General features: G+C 40.5%; 1 protein-coding gene across 1 annotated transcript in view; it reads right to left on the bottom strand.

Annotated features, from left to right (window-relative positions):
• Positions 1-426: 426 nt before the first annotated feature.
• LOC150083344 (uncharacterized) overlaps positions 427-14,936 on the bottom strand; it is a 366,159-nt gene continuing 351,649 nt past the window's right edge. Inside the window, exons 5-6 of the mRNA XM_090378480.1 lie at positions 659-2,390; positions 427-575 (exon numbers count right to left, since the gene is read on the bottom strand). Coding sequence (XP_090234606.1) covers positions 427-575; positions 659-2,390 — 1,881 coding nt within the window. The remainder of the gene's footprint in view (positions 576-658; positions 2,391-14,936) is intronic.

Here is a 14,936-nt window from a genome sequence, read left to right as displayed (position 1 = left end):
TGGTACAGATCAGCAAAGTTCAAGGGAATGGCTTGGGGATCATAGAGCCTAGAAAAGTAGTCGTCTCTGAGACCAGCTCCGTGATGTGAGAAAGGAAAGAGAGCACTCTTTTCGAAAAAACCTGTTTTATCGGAGCTGGTGGACAACAATTTTCGGTGGAGATTCAGATTAGCACTGTGCCTGTCTCGGCTCCGTTTCGAAGGAAAGGCTGCATTGCATCCTTCAACAGTACATTTGTGCATTAATTTCAGGTGAACATTCTGGTAATGCGTCTTGACACCAAAATGATTTTGGAAGATCTTTCCGCACGCTGTGCATCGCCGAGGATTTTCTTTGTCTACTGGGATATCTACCGACCCGACTAATGATGCATCCCGATAGATCGGTAACAAAGGCATCTGCTGTTGTTCTGAATCGGCGTCACTACTATTGCTCATCGGAGGACAAGCAGTTTGGAGAAACGAAGGAGCTGTTACTTCTTGTGGTGTAGTGATCTTCTCTGCTGGACTTTCTGAAGTCGATGACGCTAAACCAAGTCCTGGCGCATGGTAAGACACTCCAGTAGACGTTGAAATCTGAGGATTTAAATGACTTCTACTTGAATTCATAAGACCCGTAAAGGCCCCCAAGGATAACGTTTCCAGGTGACGTAGTGGACTCTCTAATACCTCTTCCATCTCGAGGCTAGGTTTAGGCGGTGGTGCCCTCTTGCACAGATCTAAAGAACCATTGTATTCACTCTTTGTACATAACGCGTGAGCTCTAATATTGTCTAGTGGAAAATGATGAGGGACATCTGAATTGGAACGATGTTTCACTTCGTTCTTCGGAAGGCAATCTTTTTCTAATTCATCTTTTGAATCATCTTCCAAAGGATCGGAACTGCCATCTTCATCAGATTTGGACTCTAGGAGCCCATTGTCATCATTATCAATAAATGTATCACTGCTGCTGTCGTCCGTAGATACGTACTGCAGCTCATCATCACTGGCCACAGCACACTTGGTAGGATTAAAACTCTTACGTTTGTGAACACCTCTATTTACAGTAACCACTTCTTCCTTAACAGAAAGGTCAATCCCACCATGTGTTTCGTTGATTTTTTCGCTGTTCCTGCCTCGCTCATTCTCTTCTTCCAGACGTGGTTTCTTTGTTAAGCTTAGCACTTTATCATCTGCTCGATGTGTCTCTTCTAAGTTCAGCTGCGGTAGATGGGTTGTTTGAGAGACGGTCATGTCTTCGGCAGTAACATTGTCTGTTTTCCCTCCTTCCTCAGGACCACTTCGCTCACCGTCCATCAGCACACCAAGATGAGGAGAGGGAAACATATGACTGTTACTGCCGTTAAAATTCAGAAGGGCAGTAGGTGGAATCATGGGGAAAGGATTGGCAGTTCTACCGTCATGAGGGCTGATCTTCCGTCGGAAATTTGGAGTGTGCAGTTTAGGATTAGGGTTGGCGCTATGGCGGTTGCGACTACGACGAGAGCTGAACATCATGTTGCATCCATCGACGGTGCACTTATGCATCTCGCGCAAATGCACTGCACTGAAATGGATTTTCAGAGCTCCTTTATCGCAGAAAGTTTTTAAACATACGTGACACTGAACTCTCTTCTTCCCAGTAGATGGATTGGTTGTCATGTTACTGAGAAACATCGGGTTCCAACGACGCTTCATAGGATTAGCAGATTTACGAAGATGCTTTACCTTCCGGGCAGCAAAGATGGAATCGATGTGATTAGTAGAGGTTTGACTGAGGTTAATTGCACAGTTAGTGTCATCTTCTGAACCTCCATCAGTAGCGCTAAAGTCGGAACTCACTGTGGCCCTAGAAGAATGGTTAATGTGAAGAGAGCCGAAAGGATTAACTGTTGGGAATGTGGATGTCGGTGACGATAAAGGAGTAGTGTGCGACACTGACAGCTCAACCGCTCGACTTTCTGGACTCTGTCTATCTTTCCTGAAGTCCTGTGGCTGCATATTTTGTAGTCTGTTTAAAGGTGACATAGAGGGTGGACTGTTAACTGGCGAACCCGTTGTTGGAGAAAGAGATACAGAACTCACACTTGAAGGCTGATACGTTAACATGGGTTTACTCATAGAAAGTGACGTGAGAACCGTGGGAGCGGAAGTCGTGCATATATAGTTCGTCTTTAGAAGAGCAGTGGTAGCTGCAACCCTGTTCGTTCTCTGTATAAACCTCTTTATATCGGACTCTGTTCGACTGCTGGATTGTACTACCAGTTCCGGCCGTTCGTTGCTCTCTTGTAGTAACAACTGTTGGGCGATGGCTTTGGTCTCCCCAAACCTTAGGAACTGTTGAAGGATTAGGGGTTCTTCGTCTCTGGTAGCCATGATCCATCTGTCTAGGACCTGTCCTCCAGAATCCTGCAATAAATAAATAAATAAATATTATTTTAATGTCTGGCTAATAATGATGAAATGAAATAGGAAACAACATAGAAAAGCAAGAGAGTAAATAATTTTTTTTTCTTAAAACTTAAATAAAATATGGTTCTTTATTGGTGTTTGTTTTTACAACTAAGGCGTGTGTATATAAAACGGCTGTAAATTTCCAGGATGCTAAGGTTCGGTTTATCTGTTTTACTGGAAGAAATGGCCGATCTCGGTAACTCTCTCCCGAGTTCGACCAATTCGATCACGATATTGTAAAAGGCCCATAAAACTTTCTTCTGTCTTATAGAGATTCAACTCCAGGCCCTTTCCACACAGAAGGACGGTTATCATAATCAGTGCGCTACCTGCAAGGGCATATTATTCTTTGAATATCTGATATATACTTTCCTTCCGCATTAATATACAGATATGTGAAGGCCAGCAAAACCAAGGACGGAAAATAATTAATAATCAAAATTTCTTCAGTTTTGGAACATGGATTATTTAACCGGAATTGTTTTTCGTGTAGTTCAGCATACATTCCTCGTATGCGATCGCGAAAGAGAAAAACAGAATAAAGTCAAACAGTCAACCAGTTATTAGTGGGAAGGGGGGAGATTTATTAACAACACTTTATAAACCCGATATCCAAGGTCCAGTGACGAACTCATGAGGATATGACTGTTGGTTCTCACCATAGCGAACCTTTGCTTGAGACTAAATCTGATACAGCAGGACTGTATTACATAGCAAACGTATATGCGAGGACAATGGCGTCTCGAAACTAGGCATTTTCCTCTCTTTATATTGTAACTGAGTGTTTAAACTGCTCGGACACACACACACAAACCTATATACAGTACTCAACTGATAGACAGCGGGGATTTGCCGTCACCATAGTGACAGGCGATGATGTATTGTGGTCCCTTGTTTAAACAAGACTCGCGTGCAGAGACAAGTGAAGAGTGACTGCAGCACAATCTTCAGTATATTTTAAACAGCTGCAGAAACATGTGACACCAGTAACGAGCTTTCATGCCTGTTATTCAGACTGTGTTCATTTTTTTTTTTTTTTTTTTTACTAATTTGTTTCTTAAGGACAAGACCGGACAGCGAATGACTTAATCTAGACGACAACTGACATGAAGGGGGTGGGCGGAGAAAACAAGACGGAGGTAATATAAGTGCGCAGTATAGAAATACGGCTTGTTGGTTATTTTGGGCAGAGGGATATGCGATATCCTCATGACAGAAATACGGCAGAAGAACAGATGTTGGTTGTTGGGGGAAAGGAAAAGAGCCAAAAGGAGTGTTAATGAGATCAGTCAAGGAACGAACACACACACAGAGAATTTTATTCATAAACGTTACAGAACACGTACACTGATGTTGACTGAAGTTCCTTGGTTTAGTTTTGATTAATACAAAAGAAACTGAAGGAGCCAAGTACGTCTGGTATTATTCCTGAAAACCAGTTTGTTAGTTCCGTGGGGCGAAAACTCTAAAAAATCTCCTTCATTTATCGGTGGGATTCGAACCGTAGACCCAGATAAGTCGTTACCCACTAAGTCAATATTTCTTAAGCAGTCGAATTTCACGGAAGTCTCGAAAAGCTTTCAAAATTATTTATTTACCTGTTTCACGAATTTTGAATGCTTAAAATATGCGGGTAAAGTGGTCCTTTATAATTTGTAACTGCGCCGCAGGAAAGTCGAGAAATATTGGAAAATAATCCATGGAGGCAGTGATGAGACAGCTATCAGAGAGTGCTGGCATATACATATGCGTGCAACAAGAAAGGACAATATGCTGCTAACACGAATCAAATAACCTCACACCTTTTAGGTTCTGGCAAAGAATGGATGACCATCTTACTGTCTGTTGACGTGCGCTTCACCATCACTCTTTAAAGTGGATCCAATGCATGAATACTGATTCTCTATTAGTACATGAAAAGAGTGAATTCGGAATTGTCTGAGATACTTTGACTAAATTTAGTCCTTTGCTGTCTACCTGCCCCTAAACCATTGAATTTTATGTCCCGATTGTCTCTGGCAAAGAATGGATGACCATCTTACTGTCTGTTGACGGAAAAGGATAATTTGCCACTAACACGACTGTTTGATACATGCGTGGGATGGTGGACCATTCATTGCATTTATTAGCCAAGAAGAGGAACAAGCACGGACGTAGGATGGATAACTTTACAATTTTTTTTTCGCAACCAAGGCAAAATGAAACAAAAAATCAGCTTCTTGGCTATCTTCTCACAACACCTTGGTGTTATACCACTTTTACGAGATGTCTGGATATTTCATAAGCATATATTCACTTGTGGAAAAGGGAAAATATTTTGCTCCGGTTGATATCGTAATGAATTTTATTGCAACACTGCACTATTTGGGCTCATTGAGGAATTACGACATCCAAAAGTACTATCGTACTTCATCAGGGAGCCGGTGAATACTCAGTGGAGCCTTCTTAGTACGGGGGAGGGAATCGCGACTTGCCGGTAAGTCGCGATTCCCCTCCCCCTTTCAGGGAAGAGGGATCGATCAATATTTCCGGAGAATAGAGACATAACCTGTTAAATTAAACAGGGTATCAAACGAAAAAGAAAACTAAACATGTCATGCCGACCAGTAAAGAGATGTCGGCCCACTAAAAAAAAACTATTACAATGAATACTAATAATAAATATCTTGGCAGTCTGCTAACAGGTGATGAAAGTAGTCAAGTAATTTAGCCTAGAACTGCAGAAGATAAGACAGCAATGGAAAAAAGAGGAAGCAGATATTTACTGGGGGAGGACATCGAACGGAAGCGGTTAGTTAAATGTTTTGTATGGAGCGTTATGATTACTGGGTTGAGCATAGGAAAGGATTATATCAGAATATCCTAATGAGATGAGTTTGGAGGAGGTTTCAAGGGCCAAAACTCACTGTGAAAGTTATCAGGAAAAAAAGAAAACTTGGATTGGAATGTGTAGCCAAAAAGAAAGGTGATGGATAAGAGACCGGGATCAAGAAGAAGAACTGGAACGTTGGATGATATGAATAGCGGCTATTGGGTATCGTGGGTTGAAGGAAGAGGCGATATTTTCTCTGCTACATCTGTCATGCGGCAGAGAACATCATGATGATTATGAGATAGTATCCCACAATAGAAACAATCCATAATTAAATCTTTAGTGTCACATAGACATTATGTAGATTATTAAAACTCATTGAAAGTTAGTATTTTTCCTTATCCTTTACCCGTGACTTTATAACTATATAGAAGAGAAATAATCCCTGTTTGCTTGCTTCGCTTTCAACGTTTCGAACACATAGTGCTACGTATATTTCATGTTAGAAACAGAGGCTTTACTCCTTGCTGTATTTCTTTTGCTTTTAGCGGCTGACCCTTGATGAAGACGTTAAAATTATCGGATTTGTAGCATTAAGTACCTCCTTAATGAAGTTGTACACGTTGGAACTAATGATATTAAGAGTAAGAGATCTGCAGATTTACTCAACAAGTACAGATCAATGTTAGAAAAAAATAAAAAAGTCGTGAGTTAGCGTTGAATGTGAAAGTGTCTGCAATTCTGCCCAGACACGATAGGAGGGAGTATGATGAGAGCCTTGTCGATCAATTCGGCCCTGGAGTGATTGTGCAAGGCTCAAGGGGTAGAATTTTTCGCAGCCTGGTCTGTGCTTGTTAACAGGAGAGACTGCTTCTACAGAGATGGAATACACTTAAATAGAAAGGGTGCAAGAATATTTGCTGATGCTATCGAGGCAGAGTTAGGCGAGTCGGAAAACTGCTAGCTTTGGGGGGGGGGGGGGGTACACGGACTAATACATTAACAGTAGCCGCTGGCAGAGGAAAAAGTGATTCTTGCACTGCTTCCATTGAAATGCAATCGAGAAGCAGCCTGGAAAGCAAGGCAATGGGGATTTCCAGGACTGCTGGGAGCCGCCGTAGCCTAGTGGTCAGGCGCGCGGGTGCATAAGTACACGTGCCTTGAGTGACCGGGGTTCAAGCCCGTGACTGCTGAATACGGTACTGTTTCTTGTATTTTGTGTATCTTGTAAACTCCTCTGACCGTTTGGTCGTCCCGGAGTATAAACAGAAAATTTATTTTTTTATTTATAGTGGAACAAATAAATACATGGGCTGTGTTAGGGTAACTAAGAGTAGAAACAGGTGCATGTATACTTGCATGTACACCAATGCTAGGAGTATAGTTAATAAATTTGATGAACTTGAAGTGCTAGTCGTCTTATCAAAGGCAGATGTTGTTGGGATATCAGAGAAGTGGTGTCACACAGACATGAGCAGCGCAGACTTGGAATTTGGGGAGTACAATGTGTAAAGAAAAGGAGGAGGGGTTATGATGTTAATTAAAAAACACAAAATCAAAGGAAGTGCATCCAATTGATGTTGGTGGACAATGCAATGTTGAGTCTGTTTGGTGTGACATAAGCACTGGGAAAGGAAAAATGAGAGTAGGTTTGCGTTAAAGGCCTAATGAATCTGACGAGTATAATGAGCAATTGTGCAGAGTGGGTCAGTAAATCAGAATGTCTTATAATGGGGGATTTGAACTTTCCAGATATCGACTGGAATTTGTGGATTGGTAACTCACACACTAGCAAGACTTTTGTGGATTTATTGGATGACTATTTTCTACAGCAACGTGTTCGAGACGCAACCAGAGGGAGTAATACCCTTGATCTGATTATCAGCAGTGATTATTCATGCATTTATAATTTGCAGATAAAGGAACCACTGGGTGCAGCGATTACAATGTACTGATGTGGAAATTACTTAAAGACCATCAAAGCTAAATGGGGAAGGGCTATTGCTTTCGTAAAGGTGACTACAGGGATCTCAGACAGTTTCTAAATTCTGTACAGTGGTATCAACTGATGATGTTATCAATGTTGAATTCTAAATGGGAAGCCTTCAGGGACTTGATTTTGGAGGCTATTAGGCTTTTCATTGCAACTAAGAAATACTGTTCAAGGTTTAGGCCTAAATGGATGTCAAATGAACTAATGAGGCGTGTGGCAGAGAAGAAAAATGTATGGGATGCATATAAAGTATCAGGTGACACAGAAGCCTATGGCAGATATAAACTAGTCTGTAATCAAGTCACAAAGGAGGTTAGGCAGGAGAAGGCAGATTACGAGAAATCCTTGGCAAAGGATGCAAAGAAAAAGAGTTCTTTACTTATGTCAACTCTAGAAAAAAAGGATGAATCAGATTGGACCACTTAAGATAGATGGGTTGACTATTGATGATCATGCTCAGGTAGCTGATAAACTGAATGAGTATTTTGCATATACATTCACAGATGAGGAGTTATTCAATGAGGGGAGTGCCAGAAGTTTATCAAACTCTAACAAGGAGCTAAGTGATTTTGTAATAACTGAGAGCAAAGTGGAGGAGAAATTGAAGTTAAACAAAAAAGACACCTGGGGTGTATGGGATCGATCCAGTTTTATTAAAAGAGGCAGCAAAGGAAGTAAGCGAACCCTCTGCCATAATTATGAGTGTTTCTTTGGACTCAGGGGAGATCCCATGGACCGGAGGTGTGTAAATATATCACTAATTCACAAAGTGGCACAAGTAACTACAAACCTGTTAGTTTAGCTTGTGTTCTGGGGAAAATAATGGAATCACTGGTTAAAGAAGCATTGCAGGATCATCTAGACAAGACTGCATTAATAGTTAAGACACAGCATGGGTTTGTTAAAGGGAGGTCTTGTCTGACCAATTTGTTTGGATATTCTAATATGGTCACAAAGGAACTGAATGCCAAAAATAATATTGATATCATATACTGGGATTTCAGGAATGCTTTTGATACTGTTGCACATGGACGACTGCTGTACAAATTGGAGAGATATAACATTAAGGGTAATTTGTTACAATGGATAAAGGGATGGTTGAGTGGGAGAAGACAGAGTGGTAATCAATGGACACTGCTCTTCGTGGACAAATATATGCTTTTATTTATATGCTGTGGCTATTTTATTTTATATGCTGTGGTGCAATTTATGCTTTTATTTAATTGTGCTGATTTTCCCGAATTTAGTACTTGGATTCGCGTCTTTCATTTTGGTAAGATATAATTAAAAATAATTTTTGGTTTATACTCCGGGACGGCCATATGGCCTGAGAAGTTCACAAGAAAGACAGAATACAAGCAACAGCACCGTATTTAGTAGTCACAGGCTTAACCCCAGTCACCCAAAGCACCCTCACGATGACCACTCAGCTGTTTAGGTGAATTAATTTATGATTAATGTTGCTTACATTTCCCATTGCTTATTTGTGGATTTGGTGGTTATTGAAATGGATACAATAGTTAAAAACGATATGTCGTAATTTCATTATCGTCTATAATCTTCTATGTGAACAACTGAGTATGATTTGTCATTCGTACAATTTGCCAAAACACTGCCGAATGGAAGAAATGTTGAGAAAGTATAAACTGCCTACACAAATATTTAGCCATTTGTGTCAACACAGCAACAGTTAGCTCATTGGGTATGACTCCAGTTGCTTCTGAATGTATACAAGCAGTTATATTTATTTCTGTTCTTTGTCACTTTAATACAACTGATATAATATCATTGTGATGGAAATGACCTAGGAAGACACGGCGCGTTTAAAAGCATACTTTTCTCCCATACTTCCGTATACATGTTGCAGTGACACAAAATGCTATAAAACATAGCTAAGTAACAAGTGTAAAACTGTACGTAAAGTATTATCACCAAAAAAATGATTTCGCCTAGATAACTTTGTCAGTATATACCATACAGAGGATAAAAATAAATAAAGAAAATAAAGTGCTGTATACCAGATTTAAGCGCGCTGGCAAACAGAAAGACTGAAAAGCAAGATAAATGGTCAGCGGATGGAGAAACAGTACTCTGTATTACCCGACTTGACATCTATCAGTATCTGAGTATCAAGCGTGCCAGATATGGAGGCCCAGTTGTTCACTACGACACATCAACATTAGCAAGCTAATCGAATATTGACTTGGTAAAGCACACAGAACAGGGACCATACTGGGGTAGCGGTCGATTATCCAGTAGACCAGTGTGTTGTCAGCACGTGTCTGCAGCTTCCAAATGTGTACGTCTATATGTGCATGTGCCCACACTCTCCCCCCCCCCCCACTCTCTCTGGAGCCATATGAAAGCCATTATTTTCCACTCCTTCCTCCTGGTGTTAGTGACCTGTGAACACTTTAGACACCCCTGAACAACTCCGGATATGGTTTTAATCGTCTTCGCCGAGGATTAAAGGTTTCAAACACCGATAAAATGGTCATCACTCAATTTCCTTTTCTCTTCTTCCTCCAGAAATCTATACTTTTGACAGCTTCAAGATTCCATAACCGTTTAAATAGTATAAGGGAAAAAAAAAACAACTAAGGACCGACTTGATTATCCCGTCAATACAACTTTGTTTGGGGGAGTTTTTATTGACAGTATGATGGGCGATTCGTGTTCCAAGAAACAGTATTATCAGTGAAAGATTGGGTTGTTTAGAAATTTTCTTTTGCTTGAAGTATACTTGTCAGCTAAATGGTGACAGGAGTTATATTTCCGGCGAATATATATCCTGCAGAAAAGACAATTCACAGCTTACATACTACTTATGTAAATATGCGCTCTCGTTTTCTGAGCATAGCTAGGACGTTTAATTAAACTTCTTTCTTTCACACTTTATACTGATCTGCTATTTTTCCTCTCTGCTTTCCTCCTATATTTTTTAAATGTCATCTAAGATAAAAGACGATTTATCTTGATGTAGGCCACCTAGAATAGAGGAGTATCTCTTATTCCATCGACTTCAACTATAAACAGTTTTTCTGAAATCGAAAATTTGGATCTTAAATATTTTGTTCACATTGAGTTTATCTTATCTGTGCGCGTGTGGTAATTAAATTTTATTTCCCTGAAGTCGAGTTTTTTGTGTTGCAATTTTCCTGATTGACAGTACTTTCTTCTTTTTTTCGCCATAACGCTGAACTGTTTCTTCCAAGAGGAGATTTTATATAAATTCAGCCATGCTAATTCCAAAAAAAGAAGGGCAACTATATGTGTATGTCACTTCCGTTTTCTGAGAAACATATATATTGATCTTTAGCAAATAGTTATTAATGCTGATTCATTTTAGAAATACAATTCAAAAACTCACATTTCTATTTATTTATTTGCGGAAGGATTTCTTCATCCCTTTTAATGGAGGTATTTTTAAGATAGACTGTTACGTGTTAAATTCGAAATATTCTCTCTTGGAAAAGACCACTATATCATATTGAACTGTTTGGAATAATACACAAAAGCGCAATTAAGAAATACAGAGCCAATTAATAAGTGTGACCTGGATACGTATCGCTGACATCTAGATCATTATAAAATTGAAAGGCCCGCTCTCTGTTAAGTGTTCATAAGTTGTCAGCCAACCTGCATGCTTTTATTCTAATATATCGCTTTACTAGTTACAAAGGTCGTGAGGGAAGAAATTTAAGTAGGAAGTCTGAAAATTACTTTCTTCTTTTGTTCTGTATAACACTGAAAATTAACATTTTTTTCTATTTCTTCCAAGAGAACATCAAGAATATATAAAATCAGCGGTGCTATTTCCAAAAAAGAAAAGCAACTATATGTGCTGTGTTCACATAACCCTGTATGCAAATAGATTTATGATCTCGAGAATTTTCGTCGCGGACTTGAATGCATCACAAGTGGGGAACTTTATGAATCCATTGTTCTTTCAAACGCATCTTTGGTGGTCAGTATAAACCTGCAAATATCTCTTCTTTTATTGGCCTCGTAAAGTTATGCTAGCTTATACTGGAATACATACCTTCATCCTAGCCCTCACGGTATATCAGTAGTTATGATATGCAGTGAAGGGGTTACCATCCAACCCTTTCCAAAAACTCGGGAATTTAAAAGGAAACAACAGCCTTCACCATTTTATTCAATCCATTCCTGAATTTATTTTTTTTATCTGGAACTACTAGAATGTATCAGGGAAAGCCGTTGCCGTATAACTACCAAGCTGGACTCTCCCAAATCGAAATTTGGCTCTCACCACATCATCACGAACTGTCTAGCCAAACTCTAAGATTCGTGGTAGAGTCCAAAGCTTTCTCATAAATGTAACTATCATTGTATGAATTCTCTACATATTTAATAGTAGAAAATGAACAAATTTACATATTCTCGGGATGTATCATTTAAGAGGAAACTTCCTTAAGATATCTAACTCTTAAAACATGTGAAAATATCTATAGCGGCACCTAACGATGGAATGTAACGGAAGTTTAGCAATCACGTTACACTATCCACGCGACTGGTGAAAAATGTGATGTCAAATATTAAAATTAAAGCGATAGCATATGGGGCCACGGTAGCCTTGTGGCAACGTTGCCGGCTTGCTGAATAGCTGGTCTAGGTTAGATTCCAGCCGCTATCATTATGGGAATTTTCCCAGGGTTTTCCATTCAGCATTGGGTTTGGCGGTCTCAAACCGTGGTCGTGAAATTTTGACTCCGGTTTCCCCTCACAACAGACAAACCGCCCTTCGCGACGAGGGGTACACGAAAATTTGATAGGGCTAGGGACGCGTGTAGACTAAACTTCGCAGCGGACTTTACTCTTGAGGGAAGGGAGTTAGAAGACAGCCGCGCCACCATCATAAGGTGGGTCGCGGGTAGTCTATTTAACAGAGATGTGCTGCTCCTTAAAATAATGCATTGCATGCACTAAGGCAATTCGCATTTTAATCCATCGATTAAAATGCGAATAATTATGCTGTTCAGAAACATCGATTGCTGGGGTTTGCACCTGACGCAAAATATAAGTTCATTACAACAACAACAACAAAAAAAAAAGGTAGTTTATGTGCACAGAGCATTTCATTTCAGGCGCGTTAGCAAACGTTAATAACTATGTATATAAAGTGCTTAGCATCATAATACACAGCCATTTCTGAATAAACAGAAAATTTTTAAGGTGGCATCGTTTTAGGTTATATCTCATATTGTGAATGCCTTCACAACGAGTTGCCATGATATTGCACTACTTCGAATAAGTAACGCTTCACCTAAGGAGAAGACTAGTGTTACTTATTCTCAGTGTTACTAAATGCGCCTTAGTCTAAATACATCATACACCATCAGGCATCTCTCATATTGTGGAGTTATACTTCATAACTGTTTTTGCCATCATTGCATCACTTGGGTACCTACCCACTCACTGACGAAGGGCCAAATAGCCCTGAAACAGTGCTGTCTGGGTGGTGGTACCTATCTGAGAATAAGTAACACTAGTCTTCTCCTTAGGTGAAGCGTTACTTATTCGAAGTAGTGCAATATCATGGCAACTCGTTGTGAAGGCATTCACAATATGAGATATAACCTAAAACGATGCCACCTTAAAAATTTTCTGTTTATTCAGAAATGGCTGTGTATTATGATGCTAAGCACTTTATATACATAGTCTAAATTTGTTCGCAGCTTGAGGCTCTAGCCCTAAATGCGCCTTAGTCCAAACGTTAATAATTCACGATTTACAGAAAAAAGTGCTATTTTTGCGCAAACAGAGAAAATTTCGTTTCTGCGCTTGTCAGCAAGCATAATATTCAGTGCTTCAGCTACAGTATACGGATAGCCCGTGTGATATACACTAAGTGATCACTGAATTATGACCACCTACCTAATACTTTGTAGGTCCTCCTTTTGCCCTCAGTACAGCAGCTATCTGACGTGGCATTGATTCAAGATATCGGAAGCGTTCGGGAGGTATGGCCAACCAAGCTATGTGTAATGCGGTCAGCTATGGAGGTGATTGGTGTATCCAGACGCCTGATATGCCTTTCAATAGTGTCCCACAAGTGTTCTATGGGATTGATATTGAGGGAGTTCGGAGGAAAATCGATATGCTGGAAGTCAGAACTGTGTTCCTCAAACCATTCCTACAACAAGTGCCCGATGGCTCGGCGCATTGTCATCGGGGAAAAAGTGTAACATAGAGGGGTGTACACAGTCAGCAAGCAGTTGACGATAGCGGAGACCACTGATACGTTGTGCCACATGCACTGGGGGTCCAAGTTCCTGCCAGTGAAACATGTCCCACACCATACAACCGCCTGAACCGGCATGCACTTTTGATACCATGCATGATGGATGAAGAGCCTTATGTTGTTGACGCCAAATCCGTATACGACCATCCACGGTTTGCAGTAAATAACGTGACTCATTCGACCAGCACACCTTCTTCCAGTCTTCTAACGTTCAACTTGCATGCTCTTTGCACTAGCGAGTCTTTTACGCCGATGAACCTTGGTGAGGAGAGTGATGCCGTAGGGGTCGTCTGCTGGTATAGCCCATACGTACGAGCCTGCGACGCATGGTCATGCCAGATATTGTTCCGGGTTGGCCCATGTTGTTTTGGGTAGTCAACTCTATAGTGCTGCACCTGTTCGCCTGTACGAGTCGTCGGATCCGGCGTTCACCTCTAACATCAACCTTTCTCTGATCTTTGTAGTTTTGCCGTCGGGTCGTTGTTTGACCATTTTGACGCCAGTCTTGGTAGACTTTAACTACGGCGGCTCTTGAACACCCCACCAGTTCAGCCGTTTGGGAAATCGAGGCACCAGCTCGTCGAGCACCCACAATTTGTCCTTTATCAAAGTCCGATAAATCCTTCCTTTTACCCATCACGCTCGAAATTTTACTACCTACTAAACCACTGACACCTTATCTATGCTACGTAGCCGACCGGGCTAGCCGAGTAGGTAGTGCCTGCCTGGCAACCGGAAAGGTCGCGGGTTCGATTCCCGCCTCAGGCTGGATATCACGATGGTGCCGAACCAACCGGTTGGTTAGATATCACGGCCACGATACACGAAGGAAGCAAGAAAAAACTGGTTCCTTCGTGTATTGATCACATCATACGAAATAAATAAATATGCTACGTAGGTAACTCCTCACTCTCATACCTCACGTGGTGAAGGGGTCGCATTCAGTTTTCTTAGGGGGAATTATAATTCGGTGATCACTCAGTGTATATTCCAAAAAAAAAAAAAAAAAAAAGAAAATAATAATAATAATTGCTGGAACTCTATTGGTGTGATTTTAATGAAACATAGGAAGGGTCGACAAATCTTTCTTACAGAGCGAAATACAAAATTTCCTTAAAATCCATTGGGTACATCCATCCACTGGGAAAAGTTATTACATGCAGATGGACGGACAAAGAAATAATAATTGTTGCATTTATATTATTCCGATTTTAATATTTGCAATGCTCAATAAATCTTTGTAAAAAGGTATGGAGTTTGGCGGTCTCAAACCGTGGTCGTGAGGTTTTTCACCGGGAATTTCGACTCTGGTTTCCCCGCACAACAAACAGACAACATAAATTTCATGAAAATCCGTCTTAAGAGTTGAGTTGTTACATGCTAGCAGGCGGCAGGTTATGCATGTATGCTAACGTTCTTAAAAACGGAACC

The sequence above is a fragment of the Mastigoproctus giganteus genome, chromosome 7 (genome assembly GCF_048544385.1).
Source record: "Mastigoproctus giganteus isolate SK-2022 chromosome 7, ASM4854438v1, whole genome shotgun sequence".
Classification (NCBI taxonomy): Eukaryota; Metazoa; Arthropoda; class Arachnida; order Uropygi; family Thelyphonidae; genus Mastigoproctus; species Mastigoproctus giganteus.
The sequence above is the reverse complement of the archived record's forward strand: the minus strand, read 5'-3'. Positions and strand labels throughout refer to the sequence as shown.